The 27675-nt window shown below is 35.8% G+C and overlaps 1 protein-coding gene across 4 annotated transcripts in view; it reads left to right on the forward strand.

The window, feature by feature from the left end:
* WDR35 (WD repeat domain 35) overlaps positions 1-27675 on the forward strand; it is a 52083-nt gene that overhangs the window by 8498 nt on the left and 15910 nt on the right. For 3 of the 4 annotated variants that reach the window (XM_027556007.1, XM_027556010.1, XM_027556009.1), the window contains exons 3-17: positions 123-194; positions 1669-1761; positions 3273-3401; positions 4206-4339; positions 5205-5370; positions 5495-5640; positions 8810-8935; positions 9927-10112; positions 12695-12727; positions 13089-13149; positions 19051-19195; positions 22195-22264; positions 23294-23347; positions 25218-25327; positions 25800-26010. In XM_027556007.1, the coding sequence (XP_027411808.1) occupies positions 123-194; positions 1669-1761; positions 3273-3401; positions 4206-4339; positions 5205-5370; positions 5495-5640; positions 8810-8935; positions 9927-10112; positions 12695-12727; positions 13089-13149; positions 19051-19195; positions 22195-22264; positions 23294-23347; positions 25218-25327; positions 25800-26010 (1736 nt within the window). The remainder of the gene's footprint in view (positions 1-122; positions 195-1668; positions 1762-3272; positions 3402-4205; positions 4340-5204; positions 5371-5494; positions 5641-8809; positions 8936-9926; positions 10113-12694; positions 12728-13088; positions 13150-19050; positions 19196-22194; positions 22265-23293; positions 23348-25217; positions 25328-25799; positions 26011-27675) is intronic. The other variant, XM_027556008.1, reaches the window with a different exon arrangement.

The following is a 27675-nucleotide window of genomic DNA, read 5'->3' on the forward strand; positions in this document are numbered from 1 at the left end:
GCATTCTTTAAAATATTATTCTAATATTATTTAGGAATAGGAAAAAAGCAAGAAATGTCAAAATCTTATAATCTGTCACTTTTATATATTTGCCATAGTATGTTTTGTTTTTGTTTTTTCAGATGATACAAAATTGAGGGGTCTTGCAGCCCCTAGTAACCTTTCTATGAATCAGACTCTCGAAGGTCATAGTGGTGAGTCATGTAAATTTTTAAATCATATTTGAATAGTATTTTTAGCTATTTAGAACCGCTTGTGTGTGTATGCTTAGTCGCTCAGCCGTGTCTGACTCTTTGCAGCCCCACGGATTGGAGCCTGTCAGGTTCCTGTCCATGCGATTTTTTAGGCAGGAATATTAGAGTGGTGCCATTTTCTTCACCAGGGAATCTTCCCGACCTCGGAATCCAATCAGAGTCTCCTGGAGCCAAGGGGTCCAGTCCACATTGCAGGTTGTTTCTTTACCCGCTGAGCCATCAGGGAAGCCTTAGAAATGACTTGTGCGTGCGTGCTAAGTCGCTTCAGTCGTGTCCAACTCTGCAACCCCAGCACTGTAGCCCACCAGGCTCCTCTGTCCATGGGATTCTCCAGACAAGAATACTGGAGTGGGTTGCCATGCCTTCCTCCAAGAAATTACTTAATGCAAAAATGTCATTGTTTAAATGATGGTCTTATTTAAAGTAATCACTTCTGTTTAGCCACAATTATGCAAAAATGTTGTTTTAAACAATGGTCTTATTTAAAGTAATCATTTCTGTTTAGCCATAATTTACATGGCCTAGAGTCATTCAACAACTTTCACATGATTAAATAGCATCTTCAATAGGTATGAAAAAAATAGCTATTATTTTATATATTAAAAATACTATCTGTCTATGGATAGGATATCCTCCTCTTTAAGAGTATGTTTTATGGTCCCAGATTAATGTAGACTGAAGAGACATGACACCTGAATGTACTGGATGATGCCAGACTGGATCCTGAAATGAGAAAAACAGCTATCTATCATGGACATTATTTGGACATTTGATAAAACTTAAATGTGGACTGTGGGTTGGAGATAATAGTGTATGTGTTAAAAATTCTAATTTGTAAAACGGTTTTGAAAGAGAATGCCCTTGTTCTTAGGAAATATACAATAAAGTATTCAGGGATTAAAAAACTAAAAAAATGTTCATATAACCCAGAGGTTTAAGATATGCTCAAGAGTGTGTTACTAATAGAATAGAAAACAAGGTGTGGTGCAGGGGGAGAGATTCAGAGACATCTCTTTGACAAATACCACCCCCTCTAAAGAAAAAAAACAAGTACTTGGTATGATGTCCTTTGGGCATCATAGTCCTTGGGAGTCAGGCTAATTGGGTAAACCTTACTTACATTTGTATCTGTCATCAGATCTATGGCAGCTCTTATAGCTGATCCTAATTGGTCCCTTAGCCGGCATAAAATAGGAATAAACATGAAAATTAGTATTAGGCATTGTTGTAGAAGCAACTGATAATACTAACTGTGTTCTGTGAACATTTTTGAGTAACTTTAGACTGGTTAATTGCCCAGAAATGGTACTGATTTTAACATACTCTCGGCATTTATTATAAAAATATAAATTTAAAATTAATTGTAGCTTCTTTTTGCTTTTTTAGTTTCTAAACTGTTTTTATAAATTTTTAGGTTCTGTTCAAATTGTAACATGGAATGAACAATATCAGAAGTTGACTACCAGTGACCAAAATGGGCTTATCATTGTTTGGATGTTATATAAAGGTATATTAAGACAGCTTATTTAATCTTCCACAGATTGGAGTTTGGATCACAGTAGTTGAACGGAGAAATAACATCTTTGAAATAGACCCTTTTTAACCAGCAGTAGGAGTTCACGGGGGGTGATATTTCCAGATTTATGGATTCCTACTTTTCCCTTTAACCTTATTTCTTTTGAACTGTGACCGTGCATTAAGAAAGTGAATTATGTGACTGTTGATTATCTTCAAACTGAGCTTAGACTCTTGGCAGAATAGTTTCTGCTTGAGATAGCTCTTTTTTTCAAGTTTCCAATAAGAATTCATTTCTTTGTGGTCAGTGACTGGAGTTAGTTTAGTAGATAAAAACACATTTATGAAGAAGTCAAAAGCAATAATTCATTTCCTTTAATGAGTCAATTAGCTTCCTTTTCCTTCATGGATATAGATTTTTATCTCAGCTCTGACTGCTGGCTCCCCATTTGTGCCTTTTGCCCAGAGTTGAAAGAGTCAGAGAAAGATTAATTTAGGTGTATCACTGTTACCAGAAAAATAACTCATAATACATGTTCTCTTGAGGCCTGTAGGCATCATCTTTGAATGAAAAGGGTACCTTAGCTCATGTGTGGTTTTAAAAATGCTTAGGGTATATACCTTTAAAAAATTCTTAATTAAAATATGCTGTAGTGCACAAACTCATCTATTTATTTTTAAAGTTTATGTCTGTGTATGTGTGTGTGGGGAGTAGAATGTGAAGGTACACGAGATTAGAGTAGGTCCTCTCTGAGCCTCAGTCTTGATGGGTAATGCCCTGTTCTGACTAGTTTTCCATGTTACTTAATTACTTGCTTGGCTTTAGGCCAGAATTGTATGTATGGGAATGTAATAAAGCCTTTTAAAGAACAAAAAGAAAACAAAATAGCCTTGTGATATGCCTCACATTTGATTATACCTTGAGACAAGTCACATCTCACTTCAACCCCATGTAAGTAAATACAAGAACGTTTTTGTCACTCAGGTTTAGTGATGTGATATCACTAATGTGACGTGAGCTTAAAATTTTTTTCAGTCTTCTAGTTTTTACATAATACGCTTACATTTAACATGCCTACAGTTAATCATTGGAGAGTTTGGGTATACTTACGAAGTAATTGTGGTTATTCTGTTTTTTTCCTTGCTTATTATCTGAGGTGCACTCAAGTGGGAAAAATCAGTCTTTGAGAAAAATCACTCATTTTGGCCCTTTGGAAGCAAATGAAGTTTTATGTTTTAATTGATAGAAAAAAAGAGAAAAAGGATAGGCATTTATTGTGTTTTCTGTGATAATCTTTGAAGCAATTATTAGTAAAGGCATGAGTTATTTTTTTCATCTTGTTCTGTTGGATTTGAAGATTTTGTAGTTTAATGTCTTAGGTTGTGGAAAACTTTGCAGTTGTTTGTCCCATCGTCTATTTTATGGAAAGTTTCCAACTCTGAAGTACCATTTATCAGATGTGAAAGTTTTGACTTGCCATTTGTTTTCCTTTGTGAATACAGGCTCTTGGTATGAAGAGATGATCAACAACAGAAATAAGTCAGTGGTTCGAAGCATGAGCTGGAATGCTGATGGACAGAAGATCTGCATTGTATACGAGGATGGGGCTGTGATAGTTGGTTCAGTGGATGGTAATGCGTTTTGCACCCAGAGCTAAGGTCAAGATTTACCTGAAGTTTTGATATTTAGAGGTTTAAATGTTATCATATGTTAGCATTCTGACAGAAAAATAAATACGAAAAGAGAAAATAGTTGCTGTACAATTTGATGACATAGAAGAACCACTTAAGTCTTACTGTTTAGTCCGTAAGTCGTGTCTGACTCTTTTGCGATCCCATTGCGACCACATGGACTGTAGCTCACCAGGCTCCTTTGTCCATGGATTTCCTAGGCAAGAACACTGGAGTGGGTTGCCATTTCCTTCTCCAGGGGATCTTCCTGACTCAGGGACTGAACCTGTGTCTCCTGCGTTGGCAGTCAGAGGGACTAAATCAGAATAGGTAGAGGGATTCACTTTAGATTGGTGTCTTGTTGGGGACATGTCTTCCTTTGTATTAGGAGGCAAAGCAGAAAAATAAGTGTGGATTCACTTGTGTTCTGAATGTTTGAAAGTAGGAATGGGTTTTTTTTGGAGAAAGCTTTTATTTTCTTTCCAAAGTAAAAGGTGAATTCTTCTGCTAATTGGGAGTAAGGTTCTGAGTCAGAATTTAGAAGAGAAGGGAGAGAGTTGGAAACAGCTGCTATTTCAAATGCTTAGTAGGGTGTTTGGCACATAGTAGGTGCTCAGTAAGGATCTAATGACTGAATAAATTAAACAACTGAATGCTGTGAAGAATGTGAGAGCCCTTTAGGGAAACAAAGATTTCTAGAGCAGTTGTTAGAGAATCGTGACTTTGAAATTTTAGTGAAATAATTATGTTTTATGTTTGTTTTAGGGAATCGCATTTGGGGAAAAGACCTGAAGGGTGTGCAGTTATGCCATGTAGCATGGTCTGCAGATAGTAAAGCCTTACTTTTTGGAATGGCCAATGGAGAGATACACATTTATGATAATCAAGGGAATTTTATGGTATGTGTATATATACTTTTGTTTTTACAACTTTGTATGCTTATATATCATTTTTATATGTGTACACACATTTATTCATTATGATAATTTGTGTAATCAAGATAGTCTTTAATTCAGGTTTTTTTTTTTCCTGAATTTGTTTTATTAAGAAAACATTCTGTGTTGCTTCAAGGTAAATTAGTGCTTTTAGTTCTGATTTTCTGATAGCTGGAAGGGACAAAACTGCAGTGTGTCGAAACTGAGGAATGATGGGTAGGATGATGTGAAGTTAACCTTTGTGTCTTCTAATTTCCAAAGCCGAAGTTTACATGAGATACCAAAGATATTTTTTGTAGCAAGGCATTAAAGCTTGTGAAAAGGATGGCAAGCTTATACAGTAAGGGACAAAAATCAGGTCCTGGAAAGAAAGCAAAATAGAATAGACTAGGATAGAATCTCAAGGAAAGCTCTGGCTTTGTGAGATCTAGCTGTGGCAGACCTCTGACCTTACTTATGGCGATTTGTTTTTAGTCAGGTCAAGACATCACATGAATCCACTCAGTGGAAGTGATAATAACCAGTATCTACATATTGCTATTTGCTGTTTGACACTTTGCTATTTTCAAAGCACTTTTGTATACCTTTGATCATTTGAGTCTCACAAAACTCTATGAACTTTTTTTTACTTTTAATCCTCATTTTATGAATTGGGAAAACTGAAACTCAGGTGAAGTGATTTGCCCATGGTTGGTGAATCAGTAAGTGATGCAGCTTGCATTCAAAACCAGATTTTCACATTTCAGTGTTCCTTCTATAATAATACTCTATTCACACTAATTGTACTACTGTTTTCAATATAAAATACTGGCTCACTGATTTTATTTAGGTGAAAATGAAGATGAATTGTTTAGTGAATGTCACTGGAGCAGTCAGCATTGCTGGAATTCATTGGTACCACGGCACAGAGGGTTACGTGGAGCCAGATTGCCCCTGTCTCGCCATCTGTTTTGACAATGGGAGATGCCAAATAATGAGACATGAGAATGACCAAAGTATGTAATTTTTCTTTTTTTTTAAATGTGGAGAATTAAAAAAATATTTAAAAAATTGTTCTTAAGATTATAAAAAGTTCTCTCGGCTAAATATTTTACCATTATTCCTTTTTTTTTGGCCTAGATCCTGTTTTAATTGATACTGGCATGTATGTAGTAAGTATCCAGTGGAACCATACTGGCAGCGTCTTAGCAGTGGCAGGCTCCCAGAAGGTCATCACTCAGGATAAAGATGTAAACACTGTGCAATTTTATACTCCATTTGGTGAGGTAAATGTCTCATTAAAGATTTTGTCTTTCTTTCTTTCCATTTAAATATGCAGTGAATAAGGTAGGGGAAAAAAGAATGGAGGAAGGGATATACACTTGTCACTTTTTTTTGAAAGGGACATTTTAAATAAAAATGATCAACTATTAGGTGTATTTCTTTGATTAATATCCTCATAAGCCTTCATTTTATCATGGAATTTATTTTATAATCTTTACATTTAGAAAACCAGATGTTTCATGTAAGAAATCACTGGGGAATAGTTATTGAGAATATTTTCTCCGTAATATGCATATGCATCTTTTTCACAGGTGGTTTTTGAGTTGTTTTTAGTGTAATTTAGTTGTTTCAGATTAATTTTAGGGGGTTTTAACATGATATATTAAATGTGGATAGGTATTAAATATACATTGCAGTCTGTCCTTCTCCCAAACTTCTGTTTCAATCTGTTGTGAAATAATTGCTTATTTTAAGAAAAATCTATCTTAAGAATGAATCATAGGTGTTACTACATTAAAAATAAATACATTTTAAAAAATAAATACTATCCTTCTCAGTATTATTATTAATAAATTTAATTTTCAAAGAGTTTTCTTAAAGCAGTAGTAAACATCAAATAGGAGAATTAATATGTTATACACTTTATTTAGAAAGTGAGAATTTAGTCACTAATATTAATAAGTATTTACCTATTTTATTTTCTAACCATAGACTAAACTCGGTTTCTTTTGGATATCCTGTTGGTTTTTATAAATTCATCACAAACTTCAATAATTTCTATTTTTGCCTATACCAAAGTCTGTACCAGTTGTTTTTACTATGTTAGTATTTTTTTTTTCTGTATTTTAATAATTTCTGTCAGGGTAAACATTGGTGTCAGAAGATGCTGAAGGTTACCTAGTAGAATGTTCTCTAGAGTGTAGGCGGTCTCTGTTCATTATCAGCTAATAATATTTCTGGTAGATGCTAAAAGCTAAGGAAAAACAAAAGTGCAGTTCTCAAGGTTCCTAAATAATTAAAAATCTGAATTCTGGTTATCTCAGTATTTATAGCTTTCTTTTAAATTCATGTTCTTTGTTGGTTATTTCTATCTGTTGCCATTGGCTTATTTATCACTGTATTATTCAGCTTATTTTTGTTAGTTTAGTCTTCTCTAGGTAACATGCATTCAAAGGCCCATATGCTTTATCTTGCAAATCACCGTGTTATGTGTTAAATTGAAAACTGTAAGTGGCTTTTGGTATAGTTGTAATTAAAAATATCTAGCCTAGTCCTCGGGGTATTTGGTCACTTAATATTTTTTGAATAAGTGAATATATAAGGTATTTATTTTTGGATCTATGTTATTAGGAAGAACTTGAAAGGAACTTAACTAGAGATGTCAACTTAAGGAAAACCTCAGGGAAGAATTCACTTTTGATTCTGAGGGCTAGGATCTTCTGGTCTTTTCAGTGTGGTCTTAGCTATGGGAGGGGATAACAGAGTGTGGGGTTTGTAGTCTGGCCTGGCTTTGGCTTTGAACTCTGTTTCTACAGTGCTGTTACACTCAGAGAAGTTACTTAACCTCTAAGACTCAGCTACCCTATTTCCTCAAGACTCTACTGTAAACATTAAATGAGGTAGCAGTGGGAAAATGCCTACCGCAGTGCTCTGTGAGTGCTCACTAAAAGTCAGTTGTTCGTCCTTGCTGCTGCCACCACCTGCCATGTTGGCAGAGTGAGATGGCAGCCTTCTTCTCACAGTGTGGGTGTCAGTACCAAGAGTCATGTTGTGAGAGCCTGTTTGTTTCCTCTGGCTTCATACAGGCAGCAGGACAGATAGAGTGCACCCTCCTAGGTTAAAACTACGCCCTCCCCCAACCCATTGGATGCCATGGCAAATGGAGTTTAATATATTACATTTGATTTTAGAGCATATCTGCTTAAGAATGAGGGATACCAGTATAATTTATTAAAATTCTGGGGAGTATACTGTTTTGTGAAATACACATAGATTAAAAATGTTTTCTTTCTATGGCCACATTAAAAAGATCTTTGTATTCATCTATTCATTTGCTAATTTAACCTTTAAGTATACTGTCAGTATACAAAGAAATTCATTTGATTACATTATACATTTATTTACTTGATAGATTTTTTATTTTTTTGTACTTGTTTACCAAAGAATCTATTAAGGGATAGGGAAATAAAAGTGAATATGAGCAAGTTATTGCTGTCAAGTAGCTCACTGTCTAAATTCTCTGGAACCACAGAGGGAGGCAAGAAGGCAGGAAGTAGTATTTAAGATGTGTCTTAAAGGGTGAATAGGAGCACTCCAGGAGGACAAGGTATAGTTGGATGGGAGAGGCTTGGGGGAAAGGATTTCAGGCAGAAGAGAGATTATATGGGCCAAAGGAATGGAGACAGAGTAGTTCCCTCACGAGGAGAACACGGTAACTATGGTTAACTCGTAGAGTATTGAGCCACAGAGTTTTGGGCAAATGGGGGAAAGGCATTGTATACTACTCCAGAAAGTGTGATGGTGGGTAGCTACTGATTTTGAAAAAGTATTAAACATTTTTAAAAGCAGACTAGGATATGATTGGATTGGTGTTCCAGAATGATAATCGTGGTAGCAGGGATTGAATTGGAAGGGTGGGAATGAAAGAAGAGAGTAAAGGTAAATTGTAGTTAGGAGGCTACTAGATAGTTCAGTCAAGAAAGAAGGCAGTTGTGACGAAGGAAAGGAGTGAAAGCAAAAGGCTGGGCGTCTGGTTGGCTGTTGAGGGCGGGTGGAGGCCGAATAAGAGGTGGGACTTAAGGACTGAGTTTACTAAGAAGCACAATTCTTTCCAACCCTAAATTGGGATGCATCTTAAAATCAAAGTTGTCCTATTTTAACTTGCAGCAGTGTGTTTTTCTTTCCTAAGTTGGACATAAAAATAAAGATGCATATTTAAATCTCTGGCATCTTAGATATGATGAAATTTGATACTGAATTCTTTGGCAATAGTTTGTTAATTTCTCCTATCATACATTTGTTTTTCATTATAAAAATGGAAGGAAACTGATTTGAAGTATGTAACAACCTTTCATAAAATAATTTTTGTACCACTTTTGATCTCTGTGAAGTGATAGGTGATATTTTATTTAAATTGTGATACTTTAGGTTAAATATAATTATTTTTTTCAGCATCTAGGTACTTTGATGGTTCCTGGAAAGCAAATGTCTGCACTATCTTGGGAAGGAGGTGGACTGAAAATTGCACTGACTGTTGATTCTTTTATATATTTTGCAAATATTCGACCTGATTATAAGGTGAGTATTAAGAGCAGTTGTGAAAAAAAAGATGTTTTTTATTATATAATTTTATTATGGTTGAAAGTATAGTCTCTGTATTTTGTATATATTCATAGCCACTTTGTTTTAGAAAGCAGCTGAAAGGAGGCTCTTCAGTGTGAACAGTGTAGAATTAGTAAACTAGTAAACTTTTCTGGAATACTATATATAGAGAGTACCAAGAGTGTCAGCGTGCCGTGTGCCCCCTGAAGCAGTAGTAAAGACAATGATAATAATGTTGACACTGAATATCAATTTATCCAAAATTATGTATAAATTTGTCGGGAGAGGGAAAGCTCTAAGTTCTATAATCAATACACATATGATATGGAAATCAAAACCAAAACAGTTTTCAGCTAAAAGAGTTGTAAATGGCTACTCCGAGGAGGAAATTAGGCAGAGGGGGTCCTGCATTTTGTTTTGTGTTAAATAAACCATGCAGAATTATTTGACTATAAACTGTGTGCATATGCTACTCTGATAAAAAACAAATATAAAAAATGTAGATGAGAGAAAAAAGGCAAAGCAACTGTCTTTGAGTTTTGGCTTCAGGACTTGGAATTGAACTTCAGAAGGGATCCCTCTTGCTGTAGTCCCCCACACGGCTATTATTGACTATTGAAAAATCTGAAACTTTCCCCAGTGAAGCTTAAATCTTACAAATTAAAATGAGGAAAGTTAAGCCCAATTTATTTTTGCAGTGCTTTTTTTTTTTTTAAACTGTGTTTATTACTTTTAGATTTGTTATTTTAGTGAGAAGAGATATGAAGCTGAATATTCAGTCCCTCTCTTTTCTATTTCTAAAGGATTACTTTTGTCAGCACTGATAAAACACATACCTGCAATATTTCTAGAGGAAGAAAATATAATAATGTGACTTTCCCAACATTAATTGCTATTTCTCTCTCCTTTCTCTTCCCTCCCACTTCCCTCCTTCTGTTCCTCCCTTTCTTCCTTCCTTTCTTCCTAGTGGGGTTATTGCTCAAACACCGTAGTTTATGCTTATACCAGACGCGACCGTCCAGAGTACTGTGTTACCTTTTGGGATACAAAAAACAATGACAAATATGTTAAGTATGTGAAGAGTCTCATTTCTATTACTACCTGTGGAGACTTCTGCATTTTGGCAACAAAAGCTGATGAAAATCACCCTCAGGTAGGTGTTCCTTGATATCTTAAAACTTAGATGGGTTTAGTACTTGGCTGAATTAGGCTCTAGTTATCTATCTTCTCAAGCATAGCCTTTCTACTGGCAGGTACAGAAAGTATTGGGTCTATTGGCCAGGTCTGTCTAGACCTCTGTTTGGAGAGTTCTGTGGCTCCATTGGTTCTCTGTCCCCTGATATTTTTTCTCTGATCAATTAATCCATTGGCAGTTTATGCTGACTGGTACTGAAGCTTTTGATCTATGAAATATATTTAAAATACCACAGTCCTTTTCCAATTTAAAATTCCATAAATAAAAATGAAAAACCAGATGTCTAGTACAAAGGCTCAAGAAATGTAACAATGGCCATTTATAACAGTTTTGACATTCAGAAATGTACTTTTATGTGGAGTTATATTGTTTTAAAAGTCAATGTCTCATAACATAAAATATGTAATATAAATAATGCCCTTTAAAAAAGCCTGCTAGCCATTTAAATATTTGCAGAAGTATGCACATTTTTCAAAAAAGGACTACCAGTGTCTTTGATAAACTATTTTATCCCACTAAAAAGCATAGAAGTTTTAGTTGAAAGCAGCCATTTGAACAGTCACACTTGGCTCTGTTCTCTCCTGAAACTCACTGAAACAAAGGGAAAGGTATTTTTTGCAAAGCCACAAGCCCACAGGGACCAGAAAGGGTGAGGAAACAGCAACATAATTTTGGAGTTTAGAGAGTAGGGGGATTAGTGGTAATTACCTTAGCAGACCCAGGAAAGTGGAATCCTCTCTCCATCAGTGGAAAAAGGAAAAAAGCAACCAGTTTGTATCACAGAATCCCAGAGACATGAGATTTGATGGTGGTACCTGGTAGGAGAAAGAGAGTAAGCAGCAGAGTACTTTGGGGGAAAATAAAAAGGGTGTATAAAGAAGCAGATTTCTAGATTCCCTCCTTCTCTGAGCCCCTGAACAGCTGCCCTTCTCAGTCCCAGGGAGACTGGTTTGCTCTCCAGAGAGGATACAGAAAGTCTCTGCACTGAGGGGCACTAAGCATAGGGAAGGGTAGAGGGACTCTTGCTGAAAACAGGGCAGTTAAATGGATGCTACCCCAATCTTCTGTTCCCACTTGGTTCCAGAACAGATTTCATGGGATCAGGAATCATACTAGCATTTGACTTGTCAACTTAAAATACTTTGGAGAATTGCTTTCAAAATTCTGAAGGAAAATGTTTTCCCACCTTGAATTCCATACCTTAGGTAAACAATTCTTTAAATATAAGGGTGGAATAAAGACACTTTTAGATGTACGAGATCACCGAAAATTTACCTTCTGAGCTTCCTTAACTTCAGAAGGGACTTCAGGATATGGTTCACCAAAATGAAAAACCAGGAAAGAGGAAGAAACAAGGTTACGTGACGAGCGTGGTGAGGAGTGGTACCAGCTGACAGTTCTGCACGTGCTGAGAGAGTGGATCACCAAAGCAGAGCAGGCCACGCAGCTCCAGAAGAAATTCAAGATGAAATTAATACAATATTTAGTGTGGTTGAGCTCCTGAGGGGAGACATACGTAGCTGGGAGATAATGGGGGACTTGAGTTAGTATGAAATACAGAGAAAACTAAGCAAAGAGAAGAAAAAGGCAATTATCCACAACAGGGAAAGCAAAATATGCTTGAGAGGAAAATAAAATCATGTTGTACCTGACTCAGCTGTGAACAGCATTTATGGAGTCAAAATAATGTAGTCCCTGAATTTTTAAAAAATTAAAGTTGTTTAAAAATTGAACTGTAATAATACCAGTGTAAGCCCTAAGTTCTGATATAACGAAGTTATAGTGGAAAGATGGAGGGGTGAGAATGTGAGATGGGAGGCTGGGCAAGAAGGGTGACAGACGGGCGCGTGCTTAGCTTTCCCGGTGGGTGTGGTGCGTGGTGTCGCAAGGTGAAACAGAGTGAAGAAGCAGCGCTGTAAACACGTCACTTACGCTTGTGCAGGTAAATATCGAACGAGTGAATTACAGGAGCTGAAAGTAATTACTCTTGGCAGCAAGAAATGGGAAGTTGGGGGGATTTCGTAAGAAGTCTTATTTGGTTCTTTAAACTATGAGCTGAGCATGTGAATGATAAGCATGTAAAGCACTTGTATTTTGTGGCAGTAAATAAGTTTAAGCAGTGGAAGAGTAAATCATGATATTTTAGTATAATTTTTACCATTTAGTTTATGTTTATGAAATTAAACAAGTTTTGAGACACTGAGAAAAGAAAGCATCTGTGCATAAATAGAACATTGAGAATGGGCTTGTTTGAAAATATTATTCTAATCAGAAAAACATCTGTATAAAATAGTATTCTTAGTACTAGATATGGAGAAGATGACTAACAGCAAAAAATGAAATTATCATTAGAATTATCTTATGTAAAGTATACATTATGCTTGATTATTTTTCCTAATAGGAATCATTGATAATTATTTGTGTATATTTAACTTAAAAATAGCATTTTAAGTTATTTTCAGTGGGTTGGATAATGTTTTTTTTCCTGAATTAACTGAATTTTTCTGAATTTCTCATGTCATTTATATATTGCTTCAAAGGAGGAGAACGAGATGGAAACATTTGGTGCAATGGTAACAAATTAAATTAGCCTTTATATAGCTGGTTATAGGATAAAAATGAGTTTTGAAGTTACAGCTGATCAGCAATTTTAGAAATATAAATAATGAAATGTAGTCAGTGTACTTGTGTTTCTTAAATGGTCTCTTTAAAACCAGTGTTCCACTATATCTAGAAATCAGCCTTAGTTTAATTTTAGTTTGTATTTCTTTACTTTTGTGCTATAGATTATCTTTGCTATTCTTTGTATTTAATTTTTATCAATTCTTTCTACGTTAGTGATACTTGAAAAATAAATAAACATGCTTTGTTAAGCGTTATTTCTTTTATTGTGCATAAGCAGCAGTTTTGATACTTTCTGTTTTATTTGTTCAGTTTGTTCTAGTTCTGTGTAATTCTATTGGCACACCTCTGGATCCCAAATACATTGATCTTGGTAAGGAAATGTTAATGTTTACTCCATCTTTATTCAAGTCTTATTTGTAAACTAATTTTAAAATGTAACAATGGTATTATTAACTAGGATGTTATTCTCTAAAACAAGGATGAGCATACTTCCTAGTGTGCTTGGTTCAGGTTTGGTACCAGTCTATGCCTGTTGTCATAGTAAAATCATTAGTAATGTCCCATTTCACTCTCAGAAGGATCCTGCTTAGTACAATAATCATAAGTTTACTCCAGAATTCACAATAATCTCATGACTGCTATACTGCCATTATTTGCTTTTAATGGGAAATATAATTGTATGAGGATTGGATCCAATGTGATGATTAGTATGTAATAAACTGAGGATTATAGAAAGAATTTTGCCATGAAACCACTCTTATTACTAATAAACTGCTTGTAAATACCTCTCTTCCATAAAGAACACTTTAGCTGCTTGTGGAAGAGAGTTTTGCCTGTTCAGATTTTTCTGATGAAATCAGTCTATTAATAGGAACAACATAAAATATTTTCCTGACTTTTTGTTTTCAGAAGACATTTGTTGCTTTAGATCTATCATGCCCTCTAATAGCTCTGGAAGTAACCACAAAAGTTTCCAAATCTTATTCTTAGTATTTTGTCAAAAGTTGTTACCAAATATTTTATTGCCATTTCACTATAACTTCCAAAATAATGTTTTTTAAGAGCATGCTAGTTTATTGGATATGGTGTTAGAAAAAATAGGTATCAAAAATTGAAAACCCATTGAATTATTGAATTATTTTCTCAATCTGAGAATTAATCTTTTTTTTTTTAAGATTTCACATTGAGCCTTAACAATCAATTGTTAAACTCTGCCTTCTAAGTATTTTGCTAAGGACTTTGAGTGATACAAGCAAATGTAAAACACACTTGGTGGTTTTGTTGCTAAGTCGTGTCTGACTCTTGTGACCCCATGGACTGTAGCCCACCGGCTTCCCTGTCCATGGAATTTTCCAGGCAAGAATACTGGAGTGGGTTGTCATTTTCTTCTCCAGAAGATCTTCCTGATCCAGGGATTGTACTGGGGTCTCCTGCAATGCAAGCGGATTCTTTACTTACTCAGCCACCAGTGAAAAATACTTAGCTGGTCTCAAAGATTTTATACTCTATGTTTAGGGCCTAGGTAGCTGATTTCTCTTTTCTTTTTTTTGGTAGCTCATTTTTAAGCATTGAAACTTTTCAGCTTCTTGTCTTATGTTCACTGTTAGGTTTGTTTATATGTTTCTCTATATTTATATATGTACATTAATGGTAGTATTCTTTGTAAATGTTAGTATTCTTTAGCTTAAAATTGTTGCAGACTCTTACCACATGAGTATCTTCTATTTATTAAAAATGTGAGTCTTAAATGTAAAGGATAAATTATGTCAATCTTCAGATTATATGTTTTTTCTTTTTAATATCAAAAGTGTTAATATAGAATCATAAGGATGATAGGGTTAGCCTCAAAGTAATTTTAATCACAGGCAGTCTGTGTTTTAATAAAGCCAGATGTAAATCTTTTACCTTCAAAAAATGGCAAATGCTTGAGGGCATGATTATTTGTATTTTTGAGTCTTGAGACTTTTTTATTTTGCGGTCTTGCTGGCTGAAATTTTAACAAGCAGTTCTTTCACTGCTCTGCAGTAAACCCAGCCAAAGACTCAACATTTTTGTTTCATACATATCCTGTAAAATTCCTTTTTAAAGTTTTTATGCCAAATTTTCATGAGGACTGGAGGCTGAAGCAAAAAAAAGTATTTAACTGATATTGTCCTAGGAAGTATAATTTTTGTCATCTACTCTTCCTGAAAGCCTCTGCAGAAACTTTGAAAAAGAACATTGTATATTATTATATATTATATAAAGTTTAGTTTGTAGGGTTCTGTTGTACTATACATGTAAGAGCCAGATACCATTTGGGGGACCTCTTCTTTTAAGCCCTCAATTCCTTCTGTGTGCTTCTGTCCAAAGTACTTACTCTGCACTGTGATTATTGATTTTCTTGTCTATTTTCCCTACAAGATTTTGAGCTTCTTAAAGATCTGTCTACAGTGTTTCATTTCTGTATCCCCACTGCCTACCACGGTGCTTGCCCAGTAACAAATGTTTATTGAATGTATAAAAATATTTAAAAGAGAATCCATTTATTTAGCAAACCACCAATGAGCATATACTGTCTCAGGTACTGTACTGGGTACAAGGAGTGATAAGAAGTTAATTCTCACACTTCCTGTGGGATGTCTAAAGACAGAATTAAAATATAGTTCATCTATTGAACAGTGACTCTTTCTCCCCGGCTGTGTGCTTAGTATTGTGCAAGGTGCTGGCTGAGTGGATATCCGTGCATAAGGACGTTAGGGACACGTCCTCTACTTACAGAAGCTTTCATTTGAGCTGAGTTCTGAAGGGTGGGTATTTCATTGAGTGACATTTAAAGAAGAGGAAATAGCATTTGCAGAGGAATGAAGGCATGAAAAGTGCCTGAAAAGTACCAGCTGCCTGTGCCGCAGCCATGGTGGGGAGAGCACATAGGGCTTTCTCATCTTGGCCTGTAGCTCATGCACTAAATCTTCTGTATACCTCTTCAGCGAGAGGTGACGATCAAAGTCATTCAGTGCAGTTTCACTTTACCAGCTCTTTAAAAGGCCGAGAAATGAATAGGTAGGAAAGTGGGGGAACATTACGATGTCGACATTTATTTCAGGTCTCGGCATTAAAATATAATGTTACAAGCAGGTTTTACTTATATGTGAATTCCTAGATTGTTTTAAATTATTTTACATCGTTGCTTGGCTACTGACTATTACCTGTTAGTGTTAACAAGGTTCAATTATTGGAAGCGTAATTACTTTCTTTAACATTTTTTTCCAGTAATCTTTATAGAGATTTCAAATTTTTTTTTCCAGATATTGAATAGTTGAGAAGGACATGGACTGCTTTTATTCTGGCTGTGTTTTTTTCCTAAAATATTGTATCTATTATAATATGTGGTTGTCTAACTTTTTCCTAGAGGCTTAGTTCCAGGAAACTTAAGAACTAAACTACCTGGATGGGATAGATAATAAATAAAGATCTAGCATAATTTATGTAGATAGCATTATCTATGCATATGAATTTGCCAAAATTACTGCCATAATGATTCAGAAGAACACATGTCATATATATTTTTGTTTTTTGTTGTATTGACTAGTGAATATATATAGTTTTATTATAAAAAGCAAAAATAATAGCAACCACATCTAACAGTTATTAACCCTTAAGGAGAAGCAGTCTGCCATAGTGGTTAAGAACACAGACTCTGGAACCGGATTGGCCGTGTTCGTGTCCCAGCTTCTATTGTTTTTCTAGTCGTGTGACTTCAGCTAGTTATTTAACCATTCCATCCTTCAGTTTCTTCATCTGCTAAGTGGGGATAATGATAGTGCCCACCTTACAGGGTAGGTATGAATTATGTATGTGATACATTAATTATATACGAATGTAATTACATAACATACCTGGCATAATTTTTAGAAATTCAGTAAATACTGGCACTTAAAATTACTATTATTAATTATGTATTCTGTGCCAGATACTATACTATACTTATATTTATTTCTCTCTTAATCCTTCAAGTAGCTCTATAAGGTTGGTAATATTATTATCTTCAATTTACAGTAAGCAGACCAAGGTTCAGCTGGAATAAGTAATTTATCTAAGGCCTCCATGGGGCCGCAGAGTCAGACATGACTGAGCGATGGACCATGTACACAAACTTAAAGCAAGTGCCTGTGATTTGAATCCAAAGTTTGACTTGCTGTGAACCACTAACTTTTAAATTTTGAATTCAGCTAATAATAAACTTGTGATTATTTAGGCTGTATCAAAAAAAGGAAACATGACTATAATTTTTAATTGTAGCTAAGCACTGGTTAATAATGCTTTTATATGCTTTCTAATAAAATTAGAAAGCAGTTAAGGTTTGTGAACTTACTTCATATCACACTAAAGGCATAATAGTTATTTGTGTCAGAGTATCCATGGTAGAATTTACTGAATATTTAGCAGGTATCTTATGATTTAGTGCAGATGGGATCAGCGAAAGCTGAGCAAAACCTGGACGTGGGCTGCTCCTTCGTCTCACTCAGGGCTCCCCCTGAATTGGGGCTCTGCCACCATTCTCAGGACTGCCTTCCAATCAGCTGTTCTTTAAAGGAAGGCTTCTTGCTCCCTCTAGAGTTTGATAGCAGTTGGTACACATTTTGAATAGAGAAATCGTGACAATTGTAATGAAAAAATTTTTTTAAATATAATTCAACTTACTGAGGTATTTAGCATATAAAAATTCTTGTATTTGAATCTCAACTTGTTTATTCAATTAACACCATACCATCAGTCTAGTTTCTAATTTTTTGTTCAGTTCCTATGTCTCTTACTGCCTTAAATGTCCTTTATTTGGACTGTGGCAAGAACTCCCTGGTGGCTTAGACAGTAAAGAACCTGCCTGCAATGCGGGAGACATGGGTTTGATCCCTTGGAGAAGGGCATGGCAACCCACTCCAGTATTCTTGCCTGGAGAATCCCTGATGTACAGAGGAGCCTGGCGGGCTGTAGTCCATGGGGTCACAAAGAGTTGGACACAACTGAGCGACCAAGCATAGTACACAGCATAAAAACTCCATAAAGGTAGCTGTTATTAACACTTTCCCATTATCCTGACTTTATTAATGATTACTTTGTACAGTGTTTGTGAATTGAAAAATATGTTTTGTACCATTTTAACTGTGAATTTAGAAATTAGGTACTAAAATGAGCTTTTAATGAGTTTTTTGTTTTTCTGTGTTTTGTGTGAATGTGTGTATTTCATTTTATATTGTTTACTTTGTTTATTTTTGCTTGACTAACCTTGGGCAAGTTATTTTTTATCTTTAATTCTCTGTTTCTTTATCTGTTTACGATGGATTTTCTATTTCATCAAAGGGTACACGGTGGAAATTTAATTAAATATTCACTAGGAAATGGAACAGATGAAAAGATGTTTAAGAGAATATATTCTTAGTGAGAAGGAACTTTGAAGAATATCTTTTTCTAAATTAATGATGGGTGTATACCTAGGAGTGGAATTGCTAGGGCATATGGTAATTCTATATTTATCATTCTGCAGAACTACCAAGCAGTTTCTCAAAGTGGATGCACTGTTTTACATTCCTACTATTTCTCCACATTTTTGCAAATACTCATTATTGTCTGACATTTTGATTCTAGCCATGCTAGTAGATGTGAAGTATTACTGTGATTTTGATTTGCATTTGCCTCATGGCTAATGATGTTGAGCCTCTTTTCATTTGCTTAGTGGCCATTTGTATATCTTCATTGGAGAAATGTCTATTCAGATGCCTTGCTCAATTTTTAATTGGATAATAATAAATTATCCAATTTATTGTGATACATTATTGTTATAAGTGTTATTTGGACATTCTAGATTTAATTCCCTATCATATATTTGATTTTCAAATATTTTCTTCCTTTTGTGGATTGTCTTTCGCTTTTTAGATGATGTCCTTTGGAGCACAAATATTTTAATTTTGATGAAGTCCAGTTTATCTCCTTTTTTTCTTTTATTGCTTGCATTTTTGGTGTCATATTTAAGAAATCATTGCCTAACCCAATGTCACGAAGATTTATACATAAGTTTTCTTCTAAGAGTTCTGTAGTTAGGTCTTTGATCCCTTTTGAGTTGATATTTTTATATGGTCCTATAGGCTTTTGACTCTTCTGATTTCTCAGACTGTGTTTGGAATATTCCGTCTGTAAAATAAGGGGTTGGATTCATGATTGCTGAAGTCATTTGCGGCACAAACCTTTTGTAATTCTAATTGTAACCAAATTGTCTTTCTGTTCTTTTTAATAGTGCCATTATTTGTTACAATGACCAAAACCCATGTGATAGCAGCTTCGAAAGAAGCATTTTATATCTGGCAATATCGTGTGGCAAAGAAGCTTACAGCATTGGAAATTAATCAGATCACCCGGTCTCGAAAAGAAGGGAGAGAAAGGTATATCTTTTAGTGCACATTTTTTAGTGGCTCAGCCATATCACATTTAAATCAGACATAGCTATTTATAAATTGTCATGCTTGAGAACCATAAATTGTTTTGATTACTAGAAATAATATTTTTCCATTAATCTGAATATCTTTCAGATTTGTGTGTTTAAATTTTTTAAATTAGTTTTACTTCTGGCTGTACTGGGTCTTTGTTGCTGTTGTACTCAGGCTTTCTCTATTTGCGGCAAACAGGGGCTACTCTAACTGCAGGGCATGGGTTCTCATTGCGGTGGCTTCTCTTGTGGAGCACAGGCTCTCGGACGTGCGGACTCAGTAGTTGTGGCTCACGGGCTTAGTTGCCCTGTGGTACATGGGATCTTCCTGGAACAGGGATCAAACCGGTGTCCACTGCATTGGCAGGTAGATTCTTAACCACCGGACCACCAGGGAAGCCCTATGTGTTTAAAGAGAAGTAGCATGTGGTATAATAAAAAAAAAAGCCTTTAGAGATAAAGACCGGAAGCCTATGTTTTTATAAGGAATGGCTATTCTCACTCATCTACTCTCATCATATTACAGTTGTTAATGCTACAGTGAAACGTGATTATTCAATTGAAATCTAAATGTCTAACCAAAACTTCATTCCTAGGGTTAGTGGTAGAAGTTTTTCCAAGAAAGTGGGATGATTCTATTGTCATAATCATCACAGGAGAGGCAGGTCCTTAGACACAGATATGGAGAAAGTCTATAGGTGGGCAGAACTGGTTCCTCACCTTCTTTCTCCTGCCCTGGATTCCAGGGGCTTGGGGGTTGAAACTATTTCTTAGAAGTGGGGGTAAAGACGACTCTACCACATGGAGAAATTAGGAGCCCTGATGGAGGGATTCTTTGTAGTAAGTATTGCAGTGCATTTACTGTGTTTTGTAAGTTACATGGTCTCTGTTAGTGATATTCCATGTCTGTTGCTCTGTTGTTGTTATCCTGAGCCTTGAAGCAAAGCATTTGGTTGAGTAATTTTAACCTGATGATTCTTAATGAAGGCACAGGCCTGTGTTGTTGTTGGTGGGCAGCGAGCAGACTTTTCAGAAATCTCAGGTTGCTTTTTTCAAATCATTTTCCTTCAAACATACTTGAGATCTTAATGCAGTCTTCCCTTCCTTTTATGACTCATTTGTGTACTAAGGTAGGCGATACAACCCCAGTAAAAGTATTTTGGATATGTGAATTCATGTGGAAGCAGAAAAAAAAAAAACCAAAACAGTTGAAAGAGAGTCCGTGTTGTCTTCTGGGTAGTCCTGAGAGACTCAATGCAAATAACTTCTGGCCTCTTTGAGGAGAGCACGTGGTAGACATAGCAGTAATAATGAGAGACCTGCAGTATGTGGGGAGAAGGTAGATCTTAGGACAAGGTTGGGGAAGAAAAGTCTAGCCTCTCCACGGAGTGAGTGTCCTCCGTGAATGAGCTAAAGCGATTCCGGCTTTTGTTTAAATAAAGAAGGCATCATTTCCTTATATTTCTGTCTGGAATATAATTGCTAGTTTTAATGATTTTGGACCAGTTATCTCTGAACTTCAGTTTCGTCATCTGTAAAATACAGCTGGCGATGGTGATAAGAGCCAGCATTGATTGAGTACTTCTTGTTACTTCTTGCGTGCCAGATACTGGTGCATCTTGTCAGTACTCATATTATTCCTGTTTCACAGGAAACAGACAGAGGTACCCAGCTGGTAAGCAGAGATGGGACATCCTGCCAGGTCTATCTGGCTCTGAGCCCCTTGACTCAAGATTAGCCTTTCTTGTAGTACCCTACTTGTTTTAATAAAGGGATTTGGGTCAGGTGATCTCTTGAGAGACCTCCTATTCTAATCTTTGACTTTTACTTTGTGACAACTAAGTAGAGTTATTAACTGTATGTACTTAATGGAAATGTATTAAAAAGTAGAAATATGGTTACTCTAAACTGGTATACCTTTCTGTGTTTCATGCAGTTCTGTCACCTGTATTTATTTAACATTCAATCTCCTTATTATATTGATGAAAATACAAATGTGACTTCAATTTAGCAGTGATAAAATTTAATGATATTTTAAAAGTAGAAAATGGCTTAATTTCCCGTGATTATATTACAGCTACAATGTCTCAAACCCCTTTTTATGGATCAGGCTCTGTACATGTGTGCTTTACAAACATCATTTAATTTATGCCTCTCAAAAGTCCTGCAAAGGGCAAATTGTTAGCCTTCTTTTACAGATAAAGAAATTGAGGCTCAGAGAAGTTAAATAATTTGCACAGGGCCTCAGAGCTACTCAGTGATGAGGTATCTCTGTTCCTCCATTCATTTTAATGTTTTTTTCAGCAGACGTTATGGAGCGCCTGACAGTGTGTGGCAGGCACTAGAGATGTAGTTTTTGCCTCTAGGAAAATCACTGCCTAGTGGGAAAAGCAAGTAAGCTAGCTGTGATACTGTGGTGTAAGTGTTACAGTAAAGGTATCCAAGAGACAGTACACCTGAGGTGGTGCCTCTTTATAACACAGGAAGCTCAGGGGAAGGTTCTTTTCTTCAGAACAAAAATCCCATTAACGAGAGCTTCCCAAATACACTTAAGTTTTACTTTTATTAAGCATATCGATAAAAAGGAAATTACGGAGAAACAACAGAGACACTTGGTGCTTTAGAAGTTGTTCCTGACAAATGTTCCTTGGGAGAGTAAGGGAAAATATCTTTTGCAGCTCATTGAAATTCATTGGAAATCTGTGATTCTATGTCCAGGTATAGTTTTGGCCCAGCTTCCAGGAACATGGCACTTGCATAACTAGTAAACACGTGGTCGGTAGTTTCTGCCTTTATAAGGTTGAGCTGTGTCGAGAACTCTTTAAAATAATCAGGACATTAATATTAAATAACAGTATTCATTGGTGTCATCCAATCCTTTAATTGTTCTAGAGATCATGAAATAGTATAAACCTTACTTACACTGTCATTGAAATTTGAATTTTTTTTTTCCAGAATTTATCATGTTGATGATACTCCTTCTGGATCATTGGATGGTGTGCTTGATTATAGTAAAGCCATTCAAGTAGGTGATTTTATTAGTGCCAGCAAATGTTAATATCCATAGATTTGTAAATACTGTGATTTTATTTTGAGACATGAAAAAATTTATTTCCAGTGAATAGCATATTAGTCGAGTAATTTTTTAAAAAACTTCTATTCTGATCCAACTTGTTCTAGATCTGCTATGTTTTCATCTTTTGATTAAAAAAAATTTTGTATTTTGACACAATCTTAGGCTCATAGGAAGTTGTAAAAATAGCACGTAAAACCGCTTTACCCAGCTTCCCACGTGGTGACGTCTTATGTAATGGTAGTGTAATATCAAAATCAGGAAACTGACATTGGTAATGATGCGGTGAACTAGACTACAACTCAATTCCTTATTCAGTTTTCACTAGTTTTTACGTGTAGTTTTGTGTAACTTTATCACCATAAAGGAACTTGCCTAATGCTACTTCTTCATTTTTATACTCACTCTCCACCCCCATCCTTGTCCCCTGGCAATCACTAATCTGTTTCCATCTCTATAGTTTTATCACTCTGAGAATGTCTTATGAAGAGAATCATATAGCATGTCACCTTTTGAGAATGGCTTTTTCTTTTCTTTTTAAAGATCCATCCAGGTTGTAACAGTGCCATACCATTTACCCCTTCTTTATTTTGGCATATGCTGGTCCTCATGCTAAACGTTCATCTTTTACGACTAAGCTCAAGTGTTTGCCTCTCCTCCCATTTTGGTCTAAGTTTAGGCTCCTCCCTCTGTGTTCTCGTAACTCTCATGTTTACCTCTACTCTGATCACACTGTACTGTTGTTAGGCGCTGGGTCCAGTGTTCCCCACTAGACTTTTGAGTAATCCCTGAGGGCAAAGATTACATCCGAGTATCTCCAGTGCTTCAATGTCTGTCACAGAGTAGGTGCTCAGTAAGTAAATAGTGGTTAAGTTAATAAATATATAGCTGAAGTATTCTTCTTAGTGAATTGCATACCACCTTATACCAGATCAGTCATTCAATAAATGTTTAATAAAGAGTAACATTGATTTATTTTAGGGCACAAGGGATCCGATTTGTGCCATAACTGCATCTGATAAGACGTTGATTGTGGTAAGTGGTTAAAAAAAACTTATTCTATGAACAGTAATCTTTTAAGTGGTGAAAACAGGGCAAAGCAATATGTTTTGGATTTGAATCTCATCTTGTGGGCACCTCAAGTTTTACTAGGTCCAACAAAAGAAATAAAGTTTTAAAGATTGCCTCACAAATTGTTAATCATTTGCAAAAAATAACTGTGAAAGTAGTAGACTCGTGGCCAGCTGGGGAGAGTCCGTCACTGGGTTGAATGAGCCCTGTAAAGATTGGCCAACGTGCAATAGATTGGATGGTGGCAGTAGGTCTTGGAAAGTTTCCTCTCTATGTAGCCTGCTTTGTTGTGTACTAGAGAAAGTGCTTTGGCTCAGCTGTTTTTGTAAGACTTAGAATGAAGAGGTAGTGTGTTTGCTAGCCAATAAAATAAAGAAGTCTGTGGCAAATTTTTGCTGAATTTTTCAAATAAAATCAGTGTATCAATGTTATAGTGTCTCTTCTTGAGCTCTGATATTTGAAAATAGTGATTTTAGAAATAAATGCTGAATATAGTCAAGCTGGTAGAGTCATTAAGTTTGAATTATGTAAATAGATCCTTGAGTGTGTATATTCCAGTTCTAGTTACATTCTTTAGACATTAGCTAAGCTTATGGGGGGAAAATCTTAAGAACATAGTATTCATTTTTCTCACCAAATGAATTTGGTGTATGTTTTAAGCAGTTTGTCTTACAGTCAGCTCTGTGGAGAGTCTTTTCTTTTTATATTCTTTGTTACATAGCACGTTTTTCGGTTGTGTTGTGATTCTGACATTTGCAGGAAAAAATGAAAAGAAAATGCAAGTCAGATCAACCATAGAAGTGGACTTAATTCCTAAATGAGAAAGTCTCCCTATAAGAAACACTCAGACAGTTTTAATACCAGCAAAAATTTTAGTGGTAAAAATATCTTCTGCATTGAAAACTTTCCACTGTTGAAATATAAAGAGCTTTTAAAACCATGACGTTTTCAAACTCAAAGTCATAGGACCTACTTTTTCAAAAACAAAATCTGATTGCATACTTCAGTATATTAAATCTTTTAAAGCCTGTACCTGTCTTTTGCACATTAAAAAAAATATCTGCCCTCGTTACCAGTCCCTTGCCCTTCCCAGTCTTCCTGACAGGCCCTCTGCAGAAGCATGCTCAGAGGAGACAGCTGCTCCTGGCAGAAAGGGAGAGGGAATAGTGGGCTGAGGGTAGCCTCCTGTTTTTTCCCATTGCCATGGCCCAGGCATGGTAGGATTTCAGTCTGTTGCTCTGTTGATTTGTCAGCCTTAAGGCTTGCAGAGTTGCATGGAAACTTACCTTCTGTTCTGTGTTTAAACACATTGAAATAGTACTCACTGTATCACTGCTTTCTGATCATCACCTTTTGCCACGATCTGGTATCATATAGATGGCTACAGGATGACAACATAGACTTTCAGTGACAACTGTATTTGTATGGTGGTCTTATATTTATTTTTCATGTATATGAAATTTAGTTCAGTAGGTGCTGTATATGTTAGCTTTCAATGTACCCTGAATATTAACCTAGACAATTGTAAATAACCCTAGATATGTCTTCCATCTGATATAAGACTTGGTGTATTAAAAAGAACTAGGTTTCTGACTTTTTTTTCTTGGATATTACATGAAAAAAATTAGATCATCTTTGGCCACTTTAAAAAGGTTTTAATTAAATTAGGAGTTAAATATGTACTCAGAACATGATCAGTATCAGAATTGAGAATTCACTGTGACACTACCACTTTGGATTTGAAGCAAATGTATGAACATATAGAGAGACCTGTAGTTGTAATTTAAAGTTATTATGGTAAATAGGCTTTAGTAATCAAAAATATTTTCTGTAGAGTCGTGAATCTGGCACCTTTCAGAGATACAGTCTTCCTAACGTTGGTTTGATTCAAAAATACTCCCTTAATTGTCAAGCCTACCAATTATCCTTGAATTGCAACTCTAGGTAAGTCTGAAAACTTTCCATAGGTAGACTGTCATCCACTGGGATTGTTGTATTTATGTAACAAATGCAAAGACGTGTGTTTGTGTTCAACTTGTATAGTCCAGTGTGGTTTTACTATACTATATTTGTATTTAAATATTATATTTATTAGGAATATATATATACACACACATATATATATATTATATGTTTTTCTCGAATTGGGCAAAGATGTTTTTCTCTAATTGGGCAAAATATAGAAATTCTACTGTAATATTTTAGGTTATTTGCATACCAGTTGCTTTAGTCCCTTGGATACTTTTTTCTCTCAAGGAAGCAAAATGGAAATGTTTGTTTCAAATTAATTATTTAAAGCCATTTCTACCTTCTTCCTGGGTTCTGGTGAAGTTGTTTTGAGGAATGGTGACAGGTAATTATATTCATGAATGCGGGATTACTGTTTCTCCCCCTCCTCCAATTTCATTACTTGTAGCCGCCTTGCTGTCATCGACATCTTAGGAGTTCTAACCTTCTTTGACTTGGATGCTCGAGTGACAGACAGCACAGGACAGCAAGTCGTTGGCGAGTTGTTAAAACTGGAGCGAAAAGATGTCTGGGATATGAAGTGGGCCAAAGATAATCCTGATTTGTTTGCAGTGATGGAGAAGACAAGAATGTATGTTTTCAGAAACTTGGATCCTGAGGTAAAACCAAGAAACAAGCATTAATGGTACATAAATAATGAGCCAAAAACCAAAACCTGGACATTTCTCCTTTGTTTCTTCAAGAACTTTCTTAGTGTTGGCTGCATGAATTCTGAAAATAAATAGGAACATTTCTGTGGAACTCAAAAATATTTGGTCTTAAGTGGGATTAATGTTTATCTTTTAAATATTCTCTACTTTCACTGAAAGGTACTTTCTAAGCATTTATCTGTTCTATTTAAAAGATGGAACCATGGTCACTAACTGTATAGTCTTTATTTCTTCCCTTGCCAAAGTTTAAAAAAAAAAGAGAATCTGTAGTCTTATTTACCAAAGTTGCTTAAGGCAACCTAACCAAAAAGTGGTTGTGAAATTCCTTTGCCCTTTCATTCTATTTTGTCTGTTCTGTGCCTACCTTTGTCTCATTTATATTTACATGAACTTTGTCAGCCAGTAATCCATGTTCTTTTCTCATCCTGATAATCTTGTGGACGATGACTAATAATCTCCTCTCTCTGGTGTGTCAGAATGCTCCTTTCTCACTGATTTTTAAAGTTATATTTTTTGTTTTCTACTTGTGACTCACATCAACTGAGTTTTAGGCACTGAACTTTCCTGTCAGTCTGCTCTGTAATTCTTAGCTATTGTGTTTGGGAATTCAAAATTTGAGTGGTAGCCTAAACAAAACATAATTAAGAAGATAAATCTTTTAAACAATTTTTGAATTATCTGTGGATTTTCAATTTGAAATTTTCAGTACTCCTATTGTACTCCTCTAGTTGGAGAAGGCAGTGGCACCCCACTCCAGTACTCTTGCCTGGCAAATTCCATGGACGGAGGAGCCTGGTGGGCTGCAGTCCAGGGGGTCGCTAGGAGTTGGACACGACTGAGCGACTTCACTTTCACTTTTCACTTTCATGCATTGGAGAAGGAAATGGCAACCCACTCCAGTGTTCTTGCCTGGAGAATCCCAGAGACGGGGAGCCTGGTGGGCTGCTGCCTATGGGGTCGCACAGAGTCAGACACTACTGAAGTGACTTAGCAGCAGCGGCAGCAGTGGAAATAATAAGAGATGACTTGATACGTGCTTTGTGGCAGTAACTGATGTTTGTTTGGACCTGTAGTTTCCTTCTTGGGAAAAAATTACATGCTGGGGCCTCTGAGCTACTGAAGATCTTCTGTAATAATTTATTTAGTGGTAAACTATTTGCCCTTTTATTTATTTTTTTTAATTTTTATTTTATTTTTTAACTTTACAAATATTGTATTGTTTTTGCCATATATCAAAATGAATCCGCCACAGGTATACATGTGTTCCCCATCCCGAACCCTCCTCCCTCCTCCCTCCCCATACCATCCCTCATTATTTTCAGTTTTAATATCCTAAATTATATCCTTATTTGAGTCCTACTCAGGATCTTTGGGTTGGCCAATGACCTGATGTAAATTGCCCTCAAAGGCTTTGTTAAAGCTTTTAGGTGTCTTATGAAGTCACTTAGTCATGACCGACTTTTTATGACCCCGTGGACTGTAGCCTACCAGCCTCCTCCTACCATGGGATTTTCTAGGCAAGAGTACTAGAGTGGGTTCCATTTCCTTCTCCAGGGGATCTTTGCAACCCAGGGATTGAACCCGAGTCTCCTGCATTTCACACGGACGCTTTAC

The sequence above is a fragment of the Bos indicus x Bos taurus genome, chromosome 11, assembly GCF_003369695.1.
Source record: "Bos indicus x Bos taurus breed Angus x Brahman F1 hybrid chromosome 11, Bos_hybrid_MaternalHap_v2.0, whole genome shotgun sequence".
In the NCBI taxonomy this organism is placed as follows: Eukaryota; Metazoa; Chordata; class Mammalia; order Artiodactyla; family Bovidae; genus Bos; species Bos indicus x Bos taurus.